At 44.4% G+C, this 27,039-nt stretch overlaps 1 protein-coding gene across 1 annotated transcript in view; it reads left to right on the top strand.

Annotated features, from left to right (window-relative positions):
• Positions 1-26,829, top strand: part of LOC144824296 (uncharacterized) — a 718,699-nt gene extending 691,870 nt beyond the window's left edge. Inside the window, exons 9-10 of the mRNA XM_078683421.1 lie at positions 15,824-15,905; positions 26,617-26,829. Of these exons, the coding sequence (XP_078539547.1) occupies positions 15,824-15,905; positions 26,617-26,829 (295 nt within the window). The remainder of the gene's footprint in view (positions 1-15,823; positions 15,906-26,616) is intronic.
• Positions 26,830-27,039: the final 210 nt, after the last annotated feature.

Raw genomic sequence — 27,039 nt, 5'->3', positions numbered from 1 at the left:
ACAGATGAGGTATACCTGCATTATCAAGGCTAAGTAAAAATGACAGATACCCCATCTGCCATATTACAAGTTCATTATATCCAATGGCACTTTTGCTACGGAGAGCAGGATTTAATTCATGTTTGTTATGGAATATCACACCTACCAAACACTAAATCAGGACCCTTTGGGGCAGATTTATGAAGGCCTTGCGCCACGTTTACGCCGCTGTTGCGTCACGCAAGGCGGCGTAAACGTGGCGCATCCCTACGAACGATTTACAACGTGACGCATCTAGGCAGATGCGTCACGTTGTAAAGCCCTGCGCCGCTTGTGGGCGTTCCAGCGCAGGGTGGGCGTTCCGGGGCAGGTGCGCCTCGCAAAAGTGGCTGAGTGAAATCTATAAGATTTCACTCAGTCACTTTCAGGCCAATGGTGCGTCAAAAGCCTGCGCCTGTTTGAAGCAGGCGTAGGTCTTGATGCAGCATTGGTCAGATAGGGCACCCCCGAGCCTTGCTGGAGCTGCGTCGCGCTTGCGACACAACTCCAGCAATGCGCCGCCTTTACGGCACAGATGCGTCACGCATCTGTGCCGTTTTTGCCCCATGGTGCGCTGCATTGTAAATGCGGCGCACCATGGGTGGCGGAGCTGTGGCGCACTGTGGCGCACATTAACTGGCGCATCCCTGGGGATGCGCCAGTTAACATAAATCTGCCCCTTTGTCTTTTAAACCTCTAAGACACTTTCCACAAAGGTGGAATCAACAACCTGCTGACAACCACATCAGAAATTTCCATTCATTGGTTTTTCATAAAAAATCTCTAATTAATCTCTATGATTTTAAGACTTTGTCATTGAAACAATAATTGTAAATTTCAGATTAATTGATTTGATCACACTTTGAAAGAAAATAAAGATTTACTATGAAATGTCAGCATCAAATTTCGGTTTGATCTTGAAAGGTTTTTTGAGGTTGACCATGACAGTATTGTAATTAAATGGCACAATTGTTGCTATACAAAATGCTGGTGAATGAAGCAGTGACATTGATTTCCAACATGTTCTCAATATGAGTGATGTGGTGGTGAAGCCAAGGATGAGGCAGTAACAGGCTTTCTTGCTTCTTGCAGTACAACGTTAGGACTGTTTTTTATTAATTTTAATCACACGGGTGGTTTGTTGGTAGGTATTGTTGATACTACAATAAGCATATCTATCCCCAAATTGTCCACAGCCAACAATTTCTACAAACCTTCCATTTAAAATCACATGATTGTTACGATACTTACTGAAATGAAATGGTGGAAGCAATAGCAATGGCAAACACTGGAAGATCTACGCTTATCCCAGTCCCAAAGAAATATCGAAAAACATTTTGTTTGCAAGAATGTAAAATGTAATGTGTTAATTGGGGTTAAGGGGATGTTTTACTTGGTGATCTACTCTGTAAATGATGCAACACTCATATCTATTAAGTAGACTACACTACATTCTACCATTCACATCCTTACCATTCTCTGACCCAGCCAAAATTGAACAGTGCTGTCTGAATTGGTGACCATACGCAACCATCTTTGTTTTGTGCTGTCCCATCAATAGAAGACTGGGGGAGGTAAGAAATCGATTGCTCATTTAATGTTAGATTCACATTAGTCCTAGTTCAACATGAAATGAATTTGAGTATGAAAAATCATGGGGGCATATTTACAAGCCTCTATTGCCACAGTAAGGCCATTTTTTATGAGGTTCCTGTAGCGATAAACCCTTCGCCTTATTAACAAGGCTTTGTTAAGCCACTTAATCTGACTTATTGCCACCTTGTTAATAAGTCCCCCTTTCATGCTACACTTAGATGGTGGGGTAAATAGGAGGCAGTGCCAATATTAACACCAGGGAAAACCTGGTCTTAACATGGCAAAAAGATGACAAATGCTGAATATCTCCTCATTTTTCTCTTTATATGCTATGTGTGCAGCATTGTGCAGCACACATAAAAACAGCAAACTGCCATGAATGATTGTTTATGTGCAGGAACACCTTCTGCAAATAACAAATCAATTACAAAATGAAGATTTATAACACCTATCAGTGCTGCACAATGCGGCTCATATAGGTGTTATAAATTGCCATTCAGGATTGTTTCTGTGCAGGAAGGGACACTTTCTTGCACATAAACAATCATTCCCCTGCACGCAGACATCCTTGCACTATGGTGCGATAGTGCCTGTGTTGGCTCTAGGAAGCTAGATTTAGCGTCACTGCTAGGGGAAACGCAGGTGTGCACCACATTCTTGTGAATACGGTGCATCCCTGAGCTTCCAGAATGCCAGAGCGTGGCGTTAGCAATGTATGCTTAATGCCACGCTTGCCATTTCCTTGTAAATATGCCCCATGTTGCTTTAGATTGATCGTACACTACATTTGGCTAACAGATGCAGGTGCTCATCAACTTAGTTGCATGAGTCTCAATGTCACAATTGGTAGTAGTTGATGTTGGGCCCAGAAGCGGAAGCACATGCTTTGTTAGAGTAAAATCTTGTCATTTTCACTTATGTACTGATTAAAATGAGGATATTATTTAGCAGCTGTGTAAATTTTGTATTGGATTTTCCATATGTGCACTACATTTATAAGTTTTCCTGTGTTCTCAAGAATTAATGTTTTATATTCACAACGTTTATCTTTTGTATGAAGTGTAGAAGCAAATTAAGATTACTGTGTGTAATAAACTCTTGAGAAGGTTTGTATATAACTGAGACATGGCCTTGAATATGTCTCTACTATGATATTTATCTTCGCACTACTATAACATACTGTTAAGTTGTTCCTGATAACACCATAATCAATAATAATGTTAACTTAGTGATCAATAGTCTTCACCTTAGCTGTCATAACCCCTGGTAGACAAGCAAAGATGTAGAGAAAAAGGGAAGAAAACATAAAGGAAACATTGGTGACCCTGAGCTATATTCACTAGTCGCATAATTTTCCAAAATTATGACAGTATTGTAAATTTTATGTAAAGCAATGCATTGCAGCATGTTGGGGATTTCTGTCAGCACTTGAGTGATATAACCTGCATGTTCTAAAGTGTGTCTTCTATATCACACTTAACATGTGATGGGACTCACACCCAAATAGTGCAGATGATTCATGATAGTGTTCGCTCTTCCAACATTGCATAAAAATATGTGAGATGAACGTCTGCACCATACATCAGTGGCTTATTATAAGCATCGTGTTGGATAAAGTAATTATCATCTCCTCTCAATACCTTCAACAATGGTTCTCTAATAAGAATGGAAAGAAATATGTTGACTCCCTTGAGAAGTAAGTGTATTTATAATAGACCATGCTAAACATTAGACAAGTGTCACAGTAGGCCTATAGTCCTTAAAAATGTATCCTTGCCAAGTCAAGAACTACATGAGCCATGAAGATGAACAATTGATATATAATGTTTCAAAATATTTCTGCTTACAGTTATTAGCCTTGGTAATGCAGGCAGACCTCAGTTCTCTTATGTGGGCATACTCAGTTTCAGAAATTGGATTGAAGGACGTTGGGTAGTCATAATGGTGCAGGGACATGTTAAAGTCTTCTCAAGTTCATTTGTGAACTAGTGACTCAAAGGATTCTTTAGCTGTTGTCTAAATGTACTGCATTTGTAATATTTGTTTTACTTTTATACTTGTTTGTTTGTTGTGTTCACAGTGGTACATCTTTTCTATGTTCAACATGTCTGACCCTTTGTGACATACAAAAACAGATAGAAAATTCTGTGTCTTAACTGCTCAATCAGAAGAGTTGTCTATAGATACACAGCCGGTTAACAGGAGAGAGCATGGGGAGAGGATGTAGCCTTACGGCTAGAACAGTCGACCTTGAAGCTAGGAAACCGGGTTCGAGTCTCGGCAATGACGCTCAATATTCTGTGATTCTGGGCAAATCACTTAATCTCCCAGTGCCTAACAAAAAATATGAATGTGTTCTTCTGTAACGAAACTGTAAAGCGCTCGAATACCTGATGTCAAGGGTCTAGTTCGCTCTATAAAAAAACAAAAAAACTCTAACAGGCCTCTACATTACATTTATTTTATTACCACTAGAACATTTCTTATCCGGGAGCCCTTAATACTCAGTGCAGCTGTGCTCTGGTCATTCAGTAACAGAAAGCTGATGCATGAGCTGCCAAATCCCACAGAGACAGACAATGTAGTGAAGTGAAAGGAAGGGGTGGAGAAATTGCTGATCATGAGTAATATTCATAGGAAAGTAGTCACCTTTCTGCAGCCTCTAACTTTACCTGGAAATCTACAAACACATTGCTGTACTTCTGTAACTAGCCAAATTGCACCCCTTGAATACCTTGCACCTGCTCCTTGTTGCTTGACCAATTCAACTGACTCCTTTCCAAGACATTCCTCAATCTCCAGATTTCCAGGCAGCAGAAAGGGGACTCCTTACCTGTGCGGTCATTATTTGTGGGAATGTTTATGACTGATGAATATGCTTCTAAAGAAGTTCCAGTAGATGAGTTTTGTGCGGGCAGCTGTGCTTCGCGAAAGAGAACTAAAGTATGTCTGCATTCAGAGGAGGAAAATGTCCCCTGGTATGCCTCGCCTGTTCACTCTGCTGGCCCTTGGATGGAATAGGTACAGAGACAGGATTGACAAACATACTCTAGTTCATCTGGTGGCATCTTTATGCTTCTTACCATGCTTAAATAAGCTGCAGTTGGTGGTGGTGGACACACAGTTCATACAAGAGAGTTGCACCGATATGGGCCACCTATTTGACGAAGATTTGTTTCCAACATTTGATCTGACATGGGTACATTAGTGTATACAATAAGGACAATTTGTAGGTTATTCTTTCTAGGCTCTCAAATTAAAAAGGTTGGAGGTCAGTCAGCAGCCACAAGAGTCAACGGTCCTGAGGGAAATATTGAGTTTGATATCTAGTCATCATGAAATTTTATTGCACCTCTACTAAAAATAAACTTAAGAACAAAAGGATTCATTTAATTTTCCATTACTTTTATTTCTTGTCTATCTCAGTCATTGCATTTAGCACAATGCATTGACTCTTCAGGATGTTGGGATAGGGATAGGTCTAAATAAGAGGAAGACTGTAAGAGCTAAGGATCCTGCTTAATCTCCATTTACTTCTACGTTAAGCATTATCATTTATCTCTCCCAAGTCAATGTGTGACCTTGATGTTGCTTGGAAGGCACATAATTCATACTTATAGTTATGCAAAAGGATTTAATTCATTGGAAGATGTGGCATGGGAGATGAAGGGGGTAGTTGATAACATGGTAGAGATCCACATTGAACTTTGTACCCTGAGATAGACAAGAAATAAAAGTAATGGCAAATTAAATGAATCATTTTGTTGTTAAGTTTATTGTTAGTAGAGTTGCCTTACAGTGGCTGCAGTCCATGAGCCTACATGTCGACAGATGGTGTAAATATGTATTGTAATGCATCATGGCTGGAAAGCTGTGTATTCTCAATGCAAGGTCCGATCCAAAAGATAAAATTACCATGTTCAGAGACTTCATCTACTCATAAATAATATCCTGATATTAGCATATGAAGAGATTTAACTGACAAATGATGGGATATTCACAGGTGCATTAATGTAATGTTACTGCTTTCATAGGAAGTGTCCTCCTTGTCATCCTTGATCTATATGGTGACATGTTCAAGTGAAGGCCCTGGTGTGACATAATGATGTTTTTTTTATTAGTTTTTAGAGAAGATGAACACAAATGGTTCAAAAGAGTAAAAACATTGAAGTAATCTCCTTTGAGGTTTAGATTGTGTAAGCCAAATTGAACCTAGTCTCTGTACAGAAGACATGGCTACAAGGCCACTGGCTCTATGTCAGACCATCCTTCAAGATTTCCTGCTCTCAAAACCTTCACATCCACATGTTTGCCCCTTCACTTGCAGCCCTAACTTTTTCTGTGGCCTTTCACCCCTATTAATCCTCCATTCAAGATATCAGTAATAACCCATGTTATTGTGTATTTACTGTTTTTCTCCTATGTTATACTTGGCTCCTGTAACTGATGTAATTTTGTAACTTGTAACTCACTGATCCCCATGTAAAGCGCTCTGATACCTCCAGGTCTAGGCAGCCCAATATACAACTCTGCAAATAAAAAAAATAAAAAAAAAATCTCATCCAGACACTGAAGCAATATGATTACAGCACCCTTATCCTAATGGAACTGCACTGGCTCCCCTGGCAGGCTCACAACATCTTCAAAACAAGATGCATCAATTACAAAGCTATCCTGGCCAACACTCTCACTTATCTTGCTGTAAATCTAATTATTTGTGGTGGTTCTCAGCATATCTGTAGCCAGGACACAATCAAACGGAAGACTCACACATGTATAAAAGAAAAGGCAAGGCAGCAGGCCTATTTCATCTATCCACCAAGGATCTGGACCAAGATGCCTGAATCCATCAAGAGGGCCTCAAAGCTGTTCCAATTTAGGAAAGAGTTGAAAACCTACCTCTTTAAAGAACACCACATAACAATGTACGAACCATCCAGAACTATGGCTAGGTGTGTGCCAAAGAATCACGATAAATGTAGATACAATTATACAAATTTAGCTTCCCTAAACAAATGAAAAAGTTTAATGGGTATTTAACACAGCGTTTCAACTTTATTTTGATGTAAATTGAAAAAAAAGCTTTTACTATGAAAGTGCTGCTTTTTAACATTAATCAACAAATCTGACAGACTAATCCATGATGGAAGCATCTACTAAGGAATTTTCTCCAGAATGTGAAAATACATATTGTAAATGCAGAACCCTGTCAGTAAAAAGTTACTCTGTCACACATTTCACTTTATTTTCCACTGATATAGCTTGTTGAATTACTTCAAGTCCACAAACTCCATAGGATGCAGATAGAATGTCTGGATTATTTAATCAATAATGTCCTTTGAGATAGCATCAGTGATGTCATATGCATTCTATTAGTGATGCAATATGTGAGGCCATAATCGGTGCACGATGAGGTGCTCAGCTATAACTAGCGACTTTCAGCGTTTATCTGTTTTTACACATTCATTTTATCTAATTTCAACACCTAACTGTAACATCACTTTAACCCTTGACTTTGTCAGTCAATTTTAGTTTTTTTTTAACAGAAGGTAAAATCTTAATACCATATTTAACTATAATGTCACTTACATTTTTGTTTTTTTTGACAAATTGCTGTTATTTTATCATATTTAATTGTGAGCATATGCCCAATCCAAATGGGCAAACTGACATCAATCCGCCCTCTGCGGTGACCTTAGCAGTGCACATCAGGGGGCCAAAATCAGGGCCTGGCCTCCCTCACCAATGTAAGAAAGAAGGTTATTAGTTTGAAATGTTGTGAGTCCTTCTTGAGTAATATGTACGTAACATTTCTTCTTTTGGGAATCAAGCACCCTCTTGCTCTTGACTCCCTGGGTAGCAAAGCAGACCAGTTCAAAGCCTACTGGGGGGGATGTAAACTAGTGCCCCAATCTCAATCTGCAGGCATGCAATGAACAGCTACCAATAAATCATTGTCCAGTTAGTGCTTTTACTTATGAAATCAGAAGTACTTCAGTATACACACTGCTCAATACTATGCATTAATTTATGAATATGTACAAGTAGGAAGGTGGAAATTCCTATGGTGACACCCTCGTAACAGTTCACAACCTTAGCGTCCAATAACCACAATGCCCCTGTCCCCACAGTATACTAAAAATAATTCAGTGGGTGTAGTTATGAGGAGACAGGACTTTGTAAAGGTCTCACCGCATTAATAAATGTAGTACTATGTCACCATTACAAGAATGCTCTAATCTTCAAATGACGTTCATTAAGGCATGCAATGAATCACTGTTTATCATCATGTGTTCATAAATACATCTTTTCAAAGATCTTCATTAAAACATATAATGATTTGTTGTAACTTTATCATTGTCGATAATGTATTCAAAATATGTACATGAGTCTTTTTTATACTTTCATCTTGCTGCAAATACAGACTTAGGACCCAACCACAAGGCTCCACACACTTCTGAGCCTTTAGAGAAAAAACACCAACTCTGAGCACTTAAAGCATTGATAATGTCTCTTGCAGTCATCAATTGGACCAGTAAAACACTTAGCATGAACAATACAAATTAGCATTGAGGCTAAAATGGGGCTGCTACAGTGATAGAAAACCTGAAAATTATTTTCTTTTGGTTAGTCTTGTACGTAGCATCTCTGGAAAATATATGCACATTTTCAAAGCACGGCAGAGGCTTCTGAGATGCTCAGTTCTCCACTGAGCTTGCGCCTCAGGGGCCTATGAGAGCGATTCACAAACTCTGTAGCTATTGTTCTCCTTTGTGTTTATATTTAAAACAGTCTCACGTCACAACCATGGGCCTGGATGCCCCTGCTTTTCCATGGTGACTTGGGTCTCTGGCCTCCCATGGCCATGTTGGGAGCAAAAGACTGCACGTTCATGCCAGTACCCTACTTTGCCAATGCTGTACAGTGCTGGTGCAGGAGCTGGTTTCCTAATGTTCCCACCTGCTTAAGTGTGGTTGAAGTGTAAGCTGCACCGCTTCCCCTGCCCGCCCCAGACATGGGCATGGAAGCCAGAGGAAAAACACCACCTTGCCCCGGGGAGATGAGGACCCTTTCCATTCTTCATCATCTGAGTCCATGGGAAGATGGGGACCCCCAAAGACGCGTTTTAATCACAAAGGGGACACATGCACATGCCTCCAGGTCATTTTCTGAGATGAGGACCCCAGGTCATTTTCCTGGGTATGGCGGAAGGACCCCACCTGGTCCCAATCACAGCCAGTCTCCCTGGGGCCTGGTGGGTCAATTCTTAAGCTTTTGGTGTCTGTTTGTTCCTAGGTGTCCACTCCTGCTACCTGGATGGTTCTATTTAGGCTATGTGGCCTTCCCCAAGGCCTGAGAAGAGGTCACCACCCATAGGTTTGTGAATAGCATTTTGTAGTACGGTACGTGAGCAGTAATACCATAGTACTACTAAAAGTACTACAACATGCAATTTGTATAGTTGTTCTGCAGTAGGCGTCAGTGTACTGCATAACATAGCATCTGAAAGGTATTTCCTTAACTAATGCTGCTGAGATTTACATTTGTTTTGCTTCGTCTGCTATAGTTCTATTTGAAAGGGTCTATTTAAACTGGCTAAGTCATTGACTTAAGGGCTATTTCCCTTTCATGAGTGTGCACATATTGCACGGTTTACATTCTAATGTTTATGCTTGTGGATTTGTATTGACGGTAATACAATGAGTAATAATTTTGAATAACATGATGTAAATGTGTCTTACTGTGATAATCACGCCTGTAACGTACACTAATCCCTCTACAAATGCATAGAACAGTAAAGGGCAAGCACTGGAGGCCTGGAAGGTTAGACAAATATGTACTTTATTTATAAGTGTAATTGCTAATTCCAGATCGCGACTAGCAGTCTTTGTTCATCTCAGCAGTGCTACTAATTCGTCAATTAACATGAATCATCTCCTGAACAGTTACGGAAAAGGAGGAACAAAGCAGATGCCTCGATCAAGAAAAAGGTCAAGGTTATTATCTACCTGCAATGCAGTGCAATGCTACTGATTTAAATGCAGTTCTGCACTGTGGCACTAACTGTTTTCTTTCTTTGAAGATAACGTGTAAATTCCCTTGTAAAACATGATTTGATATGTGGAGCTAAGAATTCGCACACATCCAACTGGTAAAGGTATCTGTATCAAGTGAGCAAATCTCAATCTCATAAGTAAATAATATTTTTATGTATTGGGTATTTGCTACACTTGTAACTTTGAAACAGACTACCTTGGTTTGCAGTTTAGCAATTTTCTAAACATATGGAAAATACATTCTATACGTGCCCTACTGCAAATCGTTCAAAGGAATCCATATTTTATTTTATTTTTCATTTGGATGACGCCCAAATCAACCGAATAGGTATCAGCGTGTTGTCCTGAAGAACAGGTGGGTTAGAAATCCCTTTGCATAAAAATACCAAGTAACCACTAAAGGCAAAAGGTTGAAAAGATGATGAAACCAGTTCAAGTCAGTGACAGTATTGTTCATAGATTAAACAGTACAGTTGGGGGGCATGGTGTTTCTAAAATATCACTTGAACACGTTTTCCTCGATACCTCCTTTGGAACAATTGACGTAAAATTAAATCAATTAAAGCCCTAGCAGTAGGTATCATTTCATCAATCACTAACCCACCTGAATCATGTACGTCAATATAGACCGAAGGGAATTTGTTTATAACCAGGAGTGTACCATTCCACAGTAACAGCTCTATTCAGTCACTTTTCTCTCGAGCCAGCATTTACTAAAACTGACAACAAAATAAACTATGCACATTTTCAGCGGTTAGTCCTCATGTCTTCATAATTCCTCACACGGTCTCCCAAATGTTGTTAAACTCTTTTTTGTAATGTTCTAACCTGTCCCTCGATGCTCTAATGCTGCTGGTATTAGACAAACCAACAAAGTGGTATGACCCTTGACAACTTTACAGGCAGCTCATTCATGATACAAGTTTCAAGCCAGCGTTTCCTAATCTTCTGTCTGGCAACCTATGTGCTCTAGCAGAAAGTCTTTGGGACATATTTACTGTACTCACATGTTTGATGTCTAGGTAGTACTCTTCAGCAATTTGAAAAATAGGAAATCCGACATAAAATCCCCTTTGAACTTTCATACACTCCTCTTTTTAATTGTATATGTAACATTCTTTGCTGTGGAATTCTGGTCTCACATTTGTACATTCAGGGGCAGATGTACAAACATTTTGCACTGGATTTGCATCACAAAAGTGCCACAAATCTGCGTAATATTTAGGTGATGGTTCTTACTGCATTCAATGAGGGATCACTGTCCACCTAAGCCCATGGGTAAAGGCACAAGCTCAAGGAGAGCTTTCAAATAATGAAAAACCTCTCCTAGGAGACTTAAGGCAGCTTTAAATGGGCACTTCTTGGAGGCTTCTGCACTCTCTGCAGCCCCCACAGAACGCATTCCCAAAACGTTGGTTGTGCCCCTGTGCAGCCACTTTTTCTTTCTCAACTAGTAGCTCCACAAAATGTTTTTCTTTCTGGGTGCGCCAGCCCCACTCTTGACACCCACATCGCTGAGTCTTATTGGGTGTCACTGGGGAAGTCCCCAAGGTACTGTGGCCCCAGTCATCTCCACAAGCACACCTCCTGTGAGCCACGCGAGAGCCGGCACATCCTTTGTTCGGCTTACCCCTGGCGGGATTAGTTTATTTGCAGGTTGGAGATATGCACTTCTCCTGCTTATGAGGAGAATAGGCCCCCAGACACAGGCAGGGGGATGACGAATGGCAATGTGTGAAAAGCAAGTCTCCTTCTGGTTCCTGCTGGATGGGGTCCCGGGGCTATTTACCATGCCAAGGCCCCTGGGGACATGGGGTCCTAGGGACAGAAACAAGTTCAGATGAGAGGGTCCTATGCATGCCTCCTTCCCATTGAAAAATAAATTAACATTGTTGCACTGATCCCTAGTGGCTTTGCCCTCCCTGCAGTGGAGCGCTAGGCACTAGATTTTCCACCTGGCTCCCAAGGGACCAGGCTATATCTCAGACCGTGTAGGGCCAACTTGCATGCTTTTGGGCTAATTTCACTCCTGTAGGCCAGCCCTAGCCACAAGGAGAATATTTGCCAGGTCTTCTGGTTTCTAGAAGGGTCTTTTTGTATTGGGATCTGGATGACATGGCTCCCTGTGCCAGCCCTGTCATCTGCCTGTACTCCTGAAGCTCTCTCCCATTTGTCTCTCACCACTGCACAGCTAGCAAGCAGAACAGCCTCCCTGCCACACTCCTCAGGTACCATGGCCTCCAGGGCATCTTGTAGGGCACCTGTGTGTCAGCTGTGAAGTCAAAGGCCAACCAAGGTTCCCCAGCAGGTCCATTCCCCCAACTGTTCCTTAGCACACATAGGGGGGTCAGAACGGCAACACAGGAGAGACTAATTTTAGCCCTGGAGGTCAGCTGAACGTAATGTCCTTCAGTCCTGTTAGCTGTCACTACCTGGGGACAGAGTTTGGCATTTCCAACACCATTTGAAGTGCAATTGTTTTGTATTTTTGCGTTACACTTCCGTCTGTTGTTTTTCAGCTTGAGGCCACGCTGCTTTGCTCAGTGTGTGTACTGTAAAATCACACACCATGAAGTTGTTGCTTGCAACATTTACAGTAATGGAACATTAGAGCTTAATAATATAGTAGTTAATGCCAGATTTTCTTCCTCTGTTTACGATCTCCTCTGTCCAAGGTAAGATAGTAACTTATCATTGCCTATTTTATTCAATGTTTTTTTCCTCTGCTTTGAACCTTTAAAATACGTTTTGTTTGTCTGTTGCTTGCTCATTGGACACGCTGGTTTCCCTTCTTACCCTGCCTCTTTCTTGAAGATTCAGTCCTCGAATTGCCCTGTTACCTGTCCTGGCTTGGTGAAAGTTTTATTTAGCTGCATCCAATTTATGTCCTTCCTTCATGCTTGGCATTTGTTGCTTCTCTTGACTACATGAGACAAATATGGAATCTGAGGTTGCTTCATAAAGTGGGCAGCCCTTTCCTCATCTCAAGAAGAGTCTTGAGCCATCACCTAAAAGACCTGCACTTGACATGGCCATCCTTGCAGGGACATCAGAGGGCTTCTCCTTCATGCTGGGCATTCTTTCATTATTGCCGCTTCCAGGCCCAGTGTCTCATCTGTCTCTCTATTGTGCCAGGGTTTTGAAGTGGGAGGGAAAAGTTGTATTAATAAGGCACACCTGGCCAATCTTAGGGTGCCACATCATTAATTTTTTCTGAACCAACCTTCCTGTAAAGAATCCTGGGGCAATCCAATGTGGCAAATTGAAGATGGGTGCACTCATATGTGCTTCAAATTGTGTGTGCTTATGTGTTCATGAATAACCAGGCCAGGGCCTCTTAACATTAGCTGCACAGCCACAGCCTTAAATTGAAAGGCAGAACATGGCGGTTAGCACTCTGAGCCCACTTACAGTGAGTTCACTGTAAGTGGTACACAGATAGCAAGGTTCACTCACAGTAAAAGTCCACAAAAGGTGGTTTCATAAACCTTCCCTCACACAATAGGCTAAAATAAGAACTTTAAAGAAAACAAACAAAACAAAAAACTTAAGAAAATGTGGAGCCTGTAATAAGTACAGTCCCTTTGGCTCAACCTTTTTAAGTACAGGCCTTGCATGCATAATGGAAGTCTTTGTGCATTGGGAGGGTTGGATGTCAATGGAAGGTGGAGACCAAGGCCTGGCACCCTACTCCCACATGCATGGCCTTTAGCCCCTTTTGTCTCACTTTACTGCACAAAATTGAAGACAATGTACTGTGGAGGTTGGACACCTGGAAGGAAGTGTTGCAAGGTCTAGCCATAGCTCAGGCCTTATGCCCAACAAAGTAGTTCACACATTCAAAGGATGCCTGTTGACACTGGAGCTCAGATTCTGGCTTGCAGTATCCTATGGTCTACCGATGCTGCATGGAGAAATGGTCTACATATCTGCATCGTTATTGTATGTACAAGGACTTAGCATAAATCATGATATTTAGTCAACTGATGGTAGAGAGCCCCAACTATTCAAAGCCAAATTGCGTGAGCCATAAACAAGGCCACATTCACAAACCACTGAAGGTGGTCAACATACTTTACTTAGCCACTCCCCTATGCACAAAGGACCGACAACCATATCCTAACAATACTGTCTCTGAACTTTCTCTCCAAAAAGGAATTGTACACAGGTGTACTGCATCGCATGGCCTCCAGCCATGTGCAGTGGAAAGCCAAGTTGCCAAGCACTGCGAACGATTCTTCTTTGGTAAAAAAAAACAAAAAACTCTACTCTGTAGTGTCTTCATCCATAACAGGATGTTTTCTTTCCATGGCTTGGTCATGTGCCAGCCCCCTACAGGTAGAGGATCCTACTCTGCACAATCTTTGTTAGTGTATTGTAGGCTGGCAACAATCCTAAGCTTTAAGCTAAAACCTGCATTTAAATATTTAATAGCCACCAGCTTACAATAGCGTTTAACATATGCAGCAGGGATTTCTGTGTGTGCCCAAACCTTTATGTATAGCAAATCCCTGCTACAAAGAGTCTTTAGCCAACAGATAAGGGTGGTTTCAGGACTTGGGCTTTGACCAACCTTTGCCTCCACTTCATTGCATGCTACCAAATTAGGCAGTATGAAAAGTAGGTCAAAGTGTTCCTTTCTTGTTTTATATATTTTATCAGAGTTCATAGAGTACTATGAACAGCAGTGTAATGGATCAAAAGACCTTGTGAAAATAGATATTACTCATATTACATGTGAGATAAGTAAATGAATATGTCATTCACATTATTAATAAAAAATTAACAATGTCAACACCATTGATGTGATCAGTGAAGTCATCAGTCATTTCACATGTTAATAGTTTTGTCCACAATAATGTAATTGAACTTGTCATGTGTGATGTAATATGAGTGCATGGTATGGGTGCAAGTTATAAATAGGTAAGTAAAATATAACTGGTGATTTTTTTCCCTGCTTTTTAACAGTTATTTTTGATATTATTTTAAGACCTGACTATAATGTTACTTTAACCTTGGTTTTTTGTGAGTGTTTAGAGTTTTTTTAACCATAAGCTAAACTCTCATTGCCTTACCTAACAAAACCTTCACTTTAAACGTAGTTTCTTTTAGTGAATGTAAGATTTTTTTTTTACTTTTATCTTTTTATCACTATATCTAACTATAATGTTACTTTAACCTTTGGTTTGTTTTAGAGAAGTTCAGATGTTCTTGATCATTTCCATCCAATTCTTTAACTGAGCATAGCTCTAGGCCATGATTTGCATGGTGTTGGCCCAAGGACCTGGCCAATGGCCAGGCCCAGCATCCAACATCCCGTGACCAGCCAAGCTGTTGCGTGCGTTTGGCTAACACCATGGGGTTGTCCACAGGGCTTGGCTTGTATCCGGGCCCTGTGCCCAACCCTAATCTTTGCATCGCCCCATGTTCAACTACCCACAGGCAGGTGCCTCTGCGGTAGTCCCACGGTACCACTGTTGAAGTGCTATCCGCCTGTAGCGCAAGATTGCACAGGCTTCACTTGTGTGGACTCATTTTGGCATAGCTCCTATTAGAGTTCTGCAGTATGACATGAGGGGGCCATGCTGGGACACCCCCACAATCAACAGGGGTTCAAGGTATCCCTATCCTGCCCCAAACCATTTTACTTTTTTCCAAAACTCAGAATGCAGGACACCGGAACCAAGGGCCAGATTTAATTTTCGACGGACATGTTACTCCGTCACAACTGTGATGAATATCCTGTCTGCTGAAATATAAATCCTGTGGGATTTATATTTAGGAGGATAGGATATCTGTCACCATTGTGTTGGGGTAACCCATCCACAAGATCTAAATCAGGCCCCAAGTCCTAACATGCCATCTGCTACATTTCTGTTCATGTTGTGGCCAGCCAATTAGATTGCTTGGTCAGTCTCCTGTGACCATAGTGACTAATGGGAAAAAAATCTCTCACATTTCTTTTAATTTGTAGTACCGTAAGAGTATCACCGGATTCCTATCGGATCAACTGTTCAGATATCACTGTATCTTGAACCTTAATTTCTCAAAAACGACTCAATGGATTTACACTAAATCACCAAAAGTATGCTGTCTAAGTCCAATATAGTTTAATTCTGTTCAGCTTTTTTTCTCTACCCTCTTTTTCCCAGCCCCCACTTAACATATCAACCCAAACTTTCCATTAAGGAGCTGAGGGAGATGAACTTTAAAAATGTTAATGTAACTACCACCGTATGTTTTAGGTACTAGCACGGTATTGCGTACATTTTTCTAAAAATATATATCTAAACATGAATGCATTTCCCTACCTCTTCACACTGTGAAAATAGGTAAAGAACAAACTACATGGCTGCATTTTACTTTTGTTCTTCAATGCTTTATGATTGGCATGTTCAGCTGTACACAGCAAAGTTCCTACAAGTTCTTCACCAATTTACACCAGTACCAAAAATTACCCTTACCACCCCAAAATATTTATTCCTGCTACATTTTATCAGCATCTATTCATCCACTTTCACACTTTCAAGTGTCTTTAAACTACACTCTACTACATGACAAGCCGCATCACTCTACACCACTACAGTCTATACTACTCTCCACTCTACTACAGTCTACACCATTCCAGTCTCCTCTGTAACTCTGTGACTCCACTCTAACACACTTCTCTAAACCACTCTACTGTATGACACTCTAGTCTATGCTATTCCACTCTATACCACTTGTCTTTATGCAACTGTCTGTCACTCTTCTATATTCCAATCTACTCCACTCCAGACTATGACACTGCACTCTACAGCCCTCCAGTGTATGCTACTCCATTTACACCAATCTTTTCAATGCCAATCCACTATATGCTTTCCCACTCCAGTCCATTCTATGTCACTCCATGCTACGATATTCAACTCTACGGTACTTTACTCGTGCCACGCCACTGTATACCACAACACTATACGCTATTTCACTATGTACCACTCCAATCAACATCACTCCACTCTATGCTATTCCACTGTGCGTGACTGCACTCTACAGCACTCTACTGCATCCCCCAGAGCATGCCATTCCAGTGTACGCCACTCTACTGTACGCTACTCTACTCAATGCTATTCCACTATACGCCACTCCACTCCATGCCACTCCACTGAACACCACTCCAATGAATGCAAATTGACTGTACGCTAATCTACTGTATGCCACTCCAAAGTACAACACTTCACTGTATGCCGGTCCATTCTGTGCCACTCCATGCTACACTATTTCACTGTTCACTATTCAACTCAATGCCACTGCACTCTGCACCATTCTTTGCCACTCCACTCTACGCTATTCCAATCTACATCATTCCGCTCTATGGCACTCCACTCTATGCCACTTAACTTTACACCACTCCACACTACACTAATCTGGCACTTTTTACAACTTTATTGTACACCACTCCACTCTTCACTACTGTATGCCACTCCACTCTCCGGTACTCCAATCTACACTGCTGCACTCTATCACACTGAACTCTGCAGCGCTTCACTGTATACCACTCCATTGTACGTGACTCCATCTATGCTATTTCACTCTGTTCCACTCCACTGAGTTCTAAACAACTCATGCTACAATATCTCACTCTATAATAGGCCCTGGTGGTAAGCTCTGCCACACTTGCAGAGTTTGCGGAATTCGGGCACTTAGCGCTGCATGGTTGAGCATGGAGTTCCTGAAATTGCCGCAAATGCACCAATTTAGATCTCACCGCAAATGCACCACTCAAGCACCTTTTGTGCTTGAGAAGCAGCTGAGAGGCTTTTCAAGTGAATTGTCTTCTCTAACATTGCCTGCCACACTGTGAATGGTTGTAAAGATGGGTCCCAAGGGTACCCCCACGGGCCCCATTTGAAGGGCCCGAGTAAAGAGGGGCCTGCTATGGGCCTCCAAAGTCATATTCTGACAGCCAATCCATGCCAGAACATTCAGAAAGGCTGTCCAAATCTGACATCTTAATTGCTTGGTCAGAAACACGGTTGGTAGACCTCTACAATTCGGCTCCGACTGACTTGGTTACTCCAAATACCATTCAGAACCGAGTCAAAAAGTCAGAGAGGTTTCCAACTATAGGATTTGGTTATTCGGAAGTGTCCGATTCGGTCAGAAAGGCGGGTTCCGAATTGGATTTGCACAAACTTAATGCCATTGGAGGCATCGGAGCCTCTCCGAATCCATCATACTCGACCCTTAAATGTTTTTCTTGCTTGTCTGCTTTCAAGTGCACAAGAGAAGAGACATCACCTGCAGTATTGCCGAACAGAAGGCCTGTACAGTCACACAGTAGTCTGGCCCCAAAGAAAGGTGCTTCCATGAAAGTGGTCAGGGAGAAGAAGCAGTCTTCCACCAGTGGCATGTTGCCCCAAATCTTTTTTGAGCCCCCAGATTGTGTGCATGCCACACCGGCCTCTGGGGAGCACCCCAACCTAAGCTCAGGACCATGTCTATAAGCCAATGCAATCCTGACGATGCCAATGAACAGTGACACTGAATTAGATTTTTCCCTTCTGCAAAGTAGTACCCAATTGTTTCAGGAAACAGAGCAAAGTTGTCAGCAGCTGCAGCCAGCAATAATATATGTTCCTTTTGTTGGAAAAGAACAGGAGGTTGAGCTTCCTTCTGAGCAAGAACTTCATCTTTTTGAATCACTGACTCCAAAATCTCCAGCAAGGAAAAGAAAGAATACTTCTCCACTAACTTCTCCAAGCTACACCTCTGATGAGGATAGAGACATGGAGTGGACACAGGGAGAATCCAGGAGACAGCAGTAGAGGCAAGGGAAGAGACAAATTATTGGAAGCCTTAGTTGTATGAAAGGTGATAATGAGGGGATTGCTATTTAACCAGTTGTAAGGGATGTGGCACGTGTAGCATCACCAGGTCTCATATTTGCAAGCCCGGGCTGGGACTTGCACCAACCCCTACAACAGGAGAAGTATTCACTGCAAAAATGCAACTGAAAACATGCCCACCTACCTCCACTTCTTTTTCGGGCATTGGCACAGTAAAAAAGTACTCCTCCTGAGTTTAGAACTTTTTTACGGTTAGCACAGAGGAAATGCACATTGCAGTGTGCAGCTTTTGCAGCACGCATGCTCATCAAGGTTAGCCTGGTTCACATTATGGTACTGGTGGCCAAACAACCCATATGAAAAAACACCGCTCAATCTGGTGGAAAAGAAATGCTGAACAGGGTCGTGGTGGTGAGGAAAGCCAGAGAACGTCAGCTACAAGTCCAATCACAGTGGGAGGTGATAATGAGGAAGAAGAGGGTGACATCTTCAGGCGAATCAGTCCATTTGACATAAGTGTGCCAGCAGAATCACCCACCTCAGCGACTTAACAATGGCAAATGAAGACTCAGAATGAGATGGAGCCACAACGGCATACAGTGAGTGCCCCATTACGAAGGACATTGAGTCTACCAACATCTACTTCTCGAAAGATGCCTCTGTCAGTGGCCCCAAAAAAGTAGAAAATCCAGTCTTCTATTGCGGGAATGTTTAGGCAGGAGGGGTCCTACAAGTGGAACCGCACATTTGTCCAATGCAAAGCAGGCAAAACTGTTAGCGCTGGACCTCTTTCCTTTTCCTTTTGTGGAATGAATGGGATTCTTAGAATTTGTGGCAGGCATCTGCCCAAAACGTGAGGTTCGAAGTCAGACTTTTTTTGTCAGAGTTACTGTTCCCGAAAAAAACAACAAGTGATGGACTGAATGTGGATCAATGTCACACACTCCCCCAGTCAAAAGATCTGGGCCCAAATCCATCGTTTTTTTGCACTCCACACCACCCTGGGTCAGATAATGGCTTTATGCAAATCAGCTCTGACCCTGTTGCCCCATGGGAACAGTCCAGTCCGAACTACAACAGCCATATCTTTCCCAGACCGGAATCAAGCATCCGAGGACCGGACCGGTTTCGAGGTAACACCTCTCTTCAGCCCGGCTAGCTTGACTCCAAGTGGTGTGGAGTGCCTGGGACCCACGTCTGGGCATCCCCAGCGCACTTAGGGCGGCAATTGCAAAAAACAACAAGTGATGGACTGAATGTGGATCAATGTCACACACTCCCCCAGTCAAAAGATCTGGGCCCAAATCCATCGTTTTTTTGCACTCCACACCACCCTGGGTCAGATAATGGCTTTATGCAAATCAGCTCTGACCCTGTTGCCCCATGGGAACAGACCAGTCCGAACTACAACAGCCATATCTTTCCCAGACCGGAATCAAGCATCCGAGGACCGGACCGGTTTCGAGGTAACACCTCTCTTCAGCCCGGCTAGCTTGACTCCAAGTGGTGTGGAGTGCCTGGGACCCACGTCTGGGCATCCCCAGCGCACTTAGGGCGGCAATTGCAAAAAACAACAAGTGATGGACTGAATGTGGATCAATGTCACACACTCCCCCAGTCAAAAGATCTGGGCCCAAATCCATCGTTTTTTTGCACTCCACACCACCCTGGGTCAGATAATGGCTTTATGCAAATCAGCTCTGACCCTGTTGCCCCATGGGAACAGTCCAGTCCGAACTACAACAGCCATATCTTTCCCAGACCGGAATCAAGCATCCGAGGACCGGACCGGTTTCGAGGTAACACCTCTCTTCAGCCCGGCTAGCTTGACTCCAAGTGGTGTGGAGTGCCTGGGACCCACGTCTGGGCATCCCCAGCGCACTTAGGGCGGCAATTGCAAAAAACAACAAGTGATGGACTGAATGTGGATCAATGTCACACACTCCCCCAGTCAAAAGATCTGGGCCCAAATCCATCGTTTTTTTGCACTCCACACCACCCTGGGTCAGATAATGGCTTTATGCAAATCAGCTCTGACCCTGTTGCCCCATGGGAACAGTCCAGTCCGAACTACAACAGCCATATCTTTCCCAGACCGGAATCAAGCATCCGAGGACCGGACCGGTTTCGAGGTAACACCTCTCTTCAGCCCGGCTAGCTTGACTCCAAGTGGTGTGGAGTGCCTGGGACCCACGTCTGGGCATCCCCAGCGCACTTAGGGCGGCAATTGCAAAAAACAACAAGTGATGGACTGAATGTGGATCAATGTCACACACTCCCCCAGTCAAAAGATCTGGGCCCAAATCCATCGTTTTTTTGCACTCCACACCACCCTGGGTCAGATAATGGCTTTATGCAAATCAGCTCTGACCCTGTTGCCCCATGGGAACAGTCCAGTCCGAACTACAACAGCCATATCTTTCCCAGACCGGAATCAAGCATCCGAGGACCGGACCGGTTTCGAGGTAACACCTCTCTTCAGCCCGGCTAGCTTGACTCCAAGTGGTGTGGAGTGCCTGGGACCCACGTCTGGGCATCCCCAGCGCACTTAGGGCGGCAATTGCAAAAAACAACAAGTGATGGACTGAATGTGGATCAATGTCACACACTCCCCCAGTCAAAAGATCTGGGCCCAAATCCATCGTTTTTTTGCACTCCACACCACCCTGGGTCAGATAATGGCTTTATGCAAATCAGCTCTGACCCTGTTGCCCCATGGGAACAGTCCAGTCCGAACTACAACAGCCATATCTTTCCCAGACCGGAATCAAGCATCCGAGGACCGGACCGGTTTCGAGGTAACACCTCTCTTCAGCCCGGCTAGCTTGACTCCAAGTGGTGTGGAGTGCCTGGGACCCACGTCTGGGCATCCCCAGCGCACTTAGGGCGGCAATTGCAAAAAACAACAAGTGATGGACTGAATGTGGATCAATGTCACACACTCCCCCAGTCAAAAGATCTGGGCCCAAATCCATCGTTTTTTTGCACTCCACACCACCCTGGGTCAGATAATGGCTTTATGCAAATCAGCTCTGACCCTGTTGCCCCATGGGAACAGTCCAGTCCGAACTACAACAGCCATATCTTTCCCAGACCGGAATCAAGCATCCGAGGACCGGACCGGTTTCGAGGTAACACCTCTCTTCAGCCCGGCTAGCTTGACTCCAAGTGGTGTGGAGTGCCTGGGACCCACGTCTGGGCATCCCCAGCGCACTTAGGGCGGCAATTGCAAAAAACAACAAGTGATGGACTGAATGTGGATCAATGTCACACACTCCCCCAGTCAAAAGATCTGGGCCCAAATCCATCGTTTTTTTGCACTCCACACCACCCTGGGTCAGATAATGGCTTTATGCAAATCAGCTCTGACCCTGTTGCCCCATGGGAACAGTCCAGTCCGAACTACAACAGCCATATCTTTCCCAGACCGGAATCAAGCATCCGAGGACCGGACCGGTTTCGAGGTAACACCTCTCTTCAGCCCGGCTAGCTTGACTCCAAGTGGTGTGGAGTGCCTGGGACCCACGTCTGGGCATCCCCAGCGCACTTAGGGCGGCAATTGCAAAAAACAACAAGTGATGGACTGAATGTGGATCAATGTCACACACTCCCCCAGTCAAAAGATCTGGGCCCAAATCCATCGTTTTTTTGCACTCCACACCACCCTGGGTCAGATAATGGCTTTATGCAAATCAGCTCTGACCCTGTTGCCCCATGGGAACAGTCCAGTCCGAACTACAACAGCCATATCTTTCCCAGACCGGAATCAAGCATCCGAGGACCGGACCGGTTTCGAGGTAACACCTCTCTTCAGCCCGGCTAGCTTGACTCCAAGTGGTGTGGAGTGCCTGGGACCCACGTCTGGGCATCCCCAGCGCACTTAGGGCGGCAATTGCAAAAAACAACAAGTGATGGACTGAATGTGGATCAATGTCACACACTCCCCCAGTCAAAAGATCTGGGCCCAAATCCATCGTTTTTTTGCACTCCACACCACCCTGGGTCAGATAATGGCTTTATGCAAATCAGCTCTGACCCTGTTGCCCCATGGGAACAGTCCAGTCCGAACTACAACAGCCATATCTTTCCCAGACCGGAATCAAGCATCCGAGGACCGGACCGGTTTCGAGGTAACACCTCTCTTCAGCCCGGCTAGCTTGACTCCAAGTGGTGTGGAGTGCCTGGGACCCACGTCTGGGCATCCCCAGCGCACTTAGGGCGGCAATTGCAAAAAACAACAAGTGATGGACTGAATGTGGATCAATGTCACACACTCCCCCAGTCAAAAGATCTGGGCCCGAATCCATCGTTTTTTTGCACTCCACACCACCCTGGGTCAGATAATGGCTTTATGCAAATCAGCTCTGACCCTGTTGCCCCATGGGAACAGTCCAGTCCGAACTACAACAGCCATATCTTTCCCAGACCGGAATCAAGCATCCGAGGACCGGACCGGTTTCGAGGTAACACCTCTCTTCAGCCCGGCTAGCTTGACTCCAAGTGGTGTGGAGTGCCTGGGACCCACGTCTGGGCATCCCCAGCGCACTTAGGGCGGCAATTGCAAAAAACAACAAGTGATGGACTGAATGTGGATCAATGTCACACACTCCCCCAGTCAAAAGATCTGGGCCCAAATCCATCGTTTTTTTGCACTCCACACCACCCTGGGTCAGATAATGGCTTTATGCAAATCAGCTCTGACCCTGTTGCCCCATGGGAACAGTCCAGTCCGAACTACAACAGCCATATCTTTCCCAGACCGGAATCAAGCATCCGAGGACCGGACCGGTTTCGAGGTACCACCTCTCTTCAGCCCGGCTAGCTTGACTCCAAGTGGTGTGGAGTGCCTGGGACCCACGTCTGGGCATCCCCAGCGCACTTAGGGCGGCAATTGCAAAAAACAACAAGTGATGGACTGAATGTGGATCAATGTCACACACTCCCCCAGTCAAAAGATCTGGGCCCAAATCCATCGTTTTTTTGCACTCCACACCACCCTGGGTCAGATAATGGCTTTATGCAAATCAGCTCTGACCCTGTTGCCCCATGGGAACAGTCCAGTCCGAACTACAACAGCCATATCTTTCCCAGACCGGAATCAAGCATCCGAGGACCGGACCGGTTTCGAGGTAACACCTCTCTTCAGCCCGGCTAGCTTGACTCCAAGTGGTGTGGAGTGCCTGGGACCCACGTCTGGGCATCCCCAGCGCACTTAGGGCGGCAATTGCAAAAAACAACAAGTGATGGACTGAATGTGGATCAATGTCACACACTCCCCCAGTCAAAAGATCTGGGCCCAAATCCATCGTTTTTTTGCACTCCACACCACCCTGGGTCAGATAATGGCTTTATGCAAATCAGCTCTGACCCTGTTGCCCCATGGGAACAGTCCAGTCCGAACTACAACAGCCATATCTTTCCCAGACCGGAATCAAGCATCCGAGGACCGGACCGGTTTCGAGGTAACACCTCTCTTCAGCCCGGCTAGCTTGACTCCAAATGTGTGACATTGATCCACATTCTGTCCATCATTGTTGTGTTTGCAATTACCGCTCTAAGTGTACTGGGGATGCTCAGACGTGAGTCCCAGGCACTCCACACCACTGGAATCAAGCTAGCCGGGCTGATGAGAGGTGTTACCTCGAAACCGGGCCGGTCCTCGGATGCTTGTTTCCGTTCTGGGAAGGACATGGCTTTTGTAGTTCGGACTGGACTGTTCCCATGGGGCACAGGGTCAGCGCTGATTTGCATATCGCCATTGTCTAACCCAGGGTGGTGTGGAGTGGAAAAACGATGGATTTGGGCCCAGATCTTTGGACTGGGGTGAATGTGTGACATTGATCCACATTCTGTCCATCATTGTTGTGTTTGCAATTACCGCTCTAAGTGTACTGGGGATGCTCAGACGTGAGTCCCAGGCACTCCACACCACTGGAATCAAGCTAGCCGGGCTGATGAGAGGTGTTACCTCGAAACCGGGCCGGTCCTCGGATGCTTGTTTCCGTTCTGGGAAGGACATGGCTTTTGTAGTTCGGACTGGACTGTTCCCATGGGGCACAGGGTCAGCGCTGATTTGCATATCGCCATTGTCTAACCCAGGGTGGTGTGGAGTGGAAAAACGATGGATTTGGGCCCAGATCTTTGGACTGGGGTGAATGTGTGACATTGATCCACATTCTGTCCATCATTGTTGTGTTTGCAATTACCGCTCTAAGTGTACTGGGGATGCTCAGACGTGAGTCCCAGGCACTCCACACCACTGGAATCAAGCTAGCCGGGCTGATGAGAGGTGTTACCTCGAAACCGGGCCGGTCCTCGGATGCTTGTTTCCGTTCTGGGAAGGACATGGCTTTTGTAGTTCGGACTGGACTGTTCCCATGGGGCACAGGGTCAGCGCTGATTTGCATATCGCCATTGTCTAACCCAGGGTGGTGTGGAGTGGAAAAACGATGGATTTGGGCCCAGATCTTTGGACTGGGGTGAATGTGTGACATTGATCCACATTCTGTCCATCATTGTTGTGTTTGCAATTACCGCTCTAAGTGTACTGGGGATGCTCAGACGTGAGTCCCAGGCACTCCACACCACTGGAATCAAGCTAGCCGGGCTGATGAGAGGTGTTACCTCGAAACCGGGCCGGTCCTCGGATGCTTGTTTCCGTTCTGGGAAGGACATGGCTTTTGTAGTTCGGACTGGACTGTTCCCATGGGGCACAGGGTCAGCGCTGATTTGCATATCGCCATTGTCTAACCCAGGGTGGTGTGGAGTGGAAAAACGATGGATTTGGGCCCAGATCTTTGGACTGGGGTGAATGTGTGACATTGATCCACATTCTGTCCATCATTGTTGTGTTTGCAATTACCGCTCTAAGTGTACTGGGGATGCTCAGACGTGAGTCCCAGGCACTCCACACCACTGGAATCAAGCTAGCCGGGCTGATGAGAGGTGTTACCTCGAAACCGGGCCGGTCCTCGGATGCTTGTTTCCGTTCTGGGAAGGACATGGCTTTTGTAGTTCGGACTGGACTGTTCCCATGGGGCACAGGGTCAGCGCTGATTTGCATATCGCCATTGTCTAACCCAGGGTGGTGTGGAGTGGAAAAACGATGGATTTGGGCCCAGATCTTTGGACTGGGGTGAATGTGTGACATTGATCCACATTCTGTCCATCATTGTTGTGTTTGCAATTACCGCTCTAAGTGTACTGGGGATGCTCAGACGTGAGTCCCAGGCACTCCACACCACTGGAATCAAGCTAGCCGGGCTGATGAGAGGTGTTACCTCGAAACCGGGCCGGTCCTCGGATGCTTGTTTCCGTTTTGGGAAGGACATGGCTTTTGTAGTTCGGACTGGACTGTTCCCATGGGGCACAGGGTCAGCGCTGATTTGCATATCGCCATTGTCTAACCCAGGGTGGTGTGGAGTGGAAAAACGATGGATTTGGGCCCAGATCTTTGGACTGGGGTGAATGTGTGACATTGATCCACATTCTGTCCATCATTGTTGTGTTTAGAGTTACTGTTCCAGCACTGCATCACAATGTGCTGCAGTTGGTTAGACAAGCTTTGCAGCAAAGTTTTGTTCACCTGACGACAGGCATGTGGACCAGTTGTCAGGCAGGTGACTGAATACATGTGCATCACTGCACACTTGATTTCTTTTGCTTGAGTAGAGCTAAAGATATTTGCATGTATTGTGCCTGAAAAAAGTTTTAAGAGTGTACCGCCATGGGGAAACCACATACAGCTGTAAACATCTTGAATGAAATCAAGAGCAAGGTGTATGAATGGATTTGACCCAGAGGTCTCAGAACTGGATTTGTTACCACAGATAAAGGCAATAACATAGTCAAGGCCATGTGAGATGTTGACTATTTCAGGGTCCTGTGTTTGACCCATTGTATCAACCTGGTGGTGCAAGACTTTCTCAAAAAAGAAGACATAGTAAGCAACGTACTGACCACATGCAGAAGAATCTGCTCTCATTTCAGGCATTTTGTAAAGCCCGGAAGCAGTTGAAGATTATTCAGCGTACTAGTAGAGCACCAGTTAAAGCCCTGACACAGGAGGTGCCAGTATGTTGGAATTAGACCTATTACCTGTTGTATAACTTCTGTTTTAGGAGTACAAACTGATCAATGACGATGTCATTCAAAGAGGAAGGGATGCAGTTAAAAAAGCAATAACCATGGATGCAGACAAATGGGGCCTAGTCAAATACCTGACACTGATGTTCCTCCCTTTTGAAGTTTTCATATGGGAAGTTAACAAGGAAGATGGGCCAAGCTATGTCGTTGCTGCATCTGCTACAGCACCAGTTAAAGAAAGTGTCTGAAAGGTTCAACCCTTGCAATTGTGACTAAAATAACAAAGTGCATGCCTAGGTTGATAGCTTACTCTTTCACTTGGCTTGTAATGGAAGGCCGTAAAATGACATAATCGTGTCCAAACAGTACATCTGAACCACAAAACTTGATTCATGTTACCAAAAAATACTGCAGACTTTCATTCCTTTTTCTGAAGGAGATGTTTCAAAATACTGGAG

This window comes from Lissotriton helveticus, chromosome 3_1, assembly GCF_964261635.1.
Source record: "Lissotriton helveticus chromosome 3_1, aLisHel1.1, whole genome shotgun sequence".
Taxonomy (NCBI): domain Eukaryota; kingdom Metazoa; phylum Chordata; class Amphibia; order Caudata; family Salamandridae; genus Lissotriton; species Lissotriton helveticus.
Note: the sequence above shows the minus strand (reverse complement) of the source record. Positions and strands in the feature narration are given on the sequence as shown.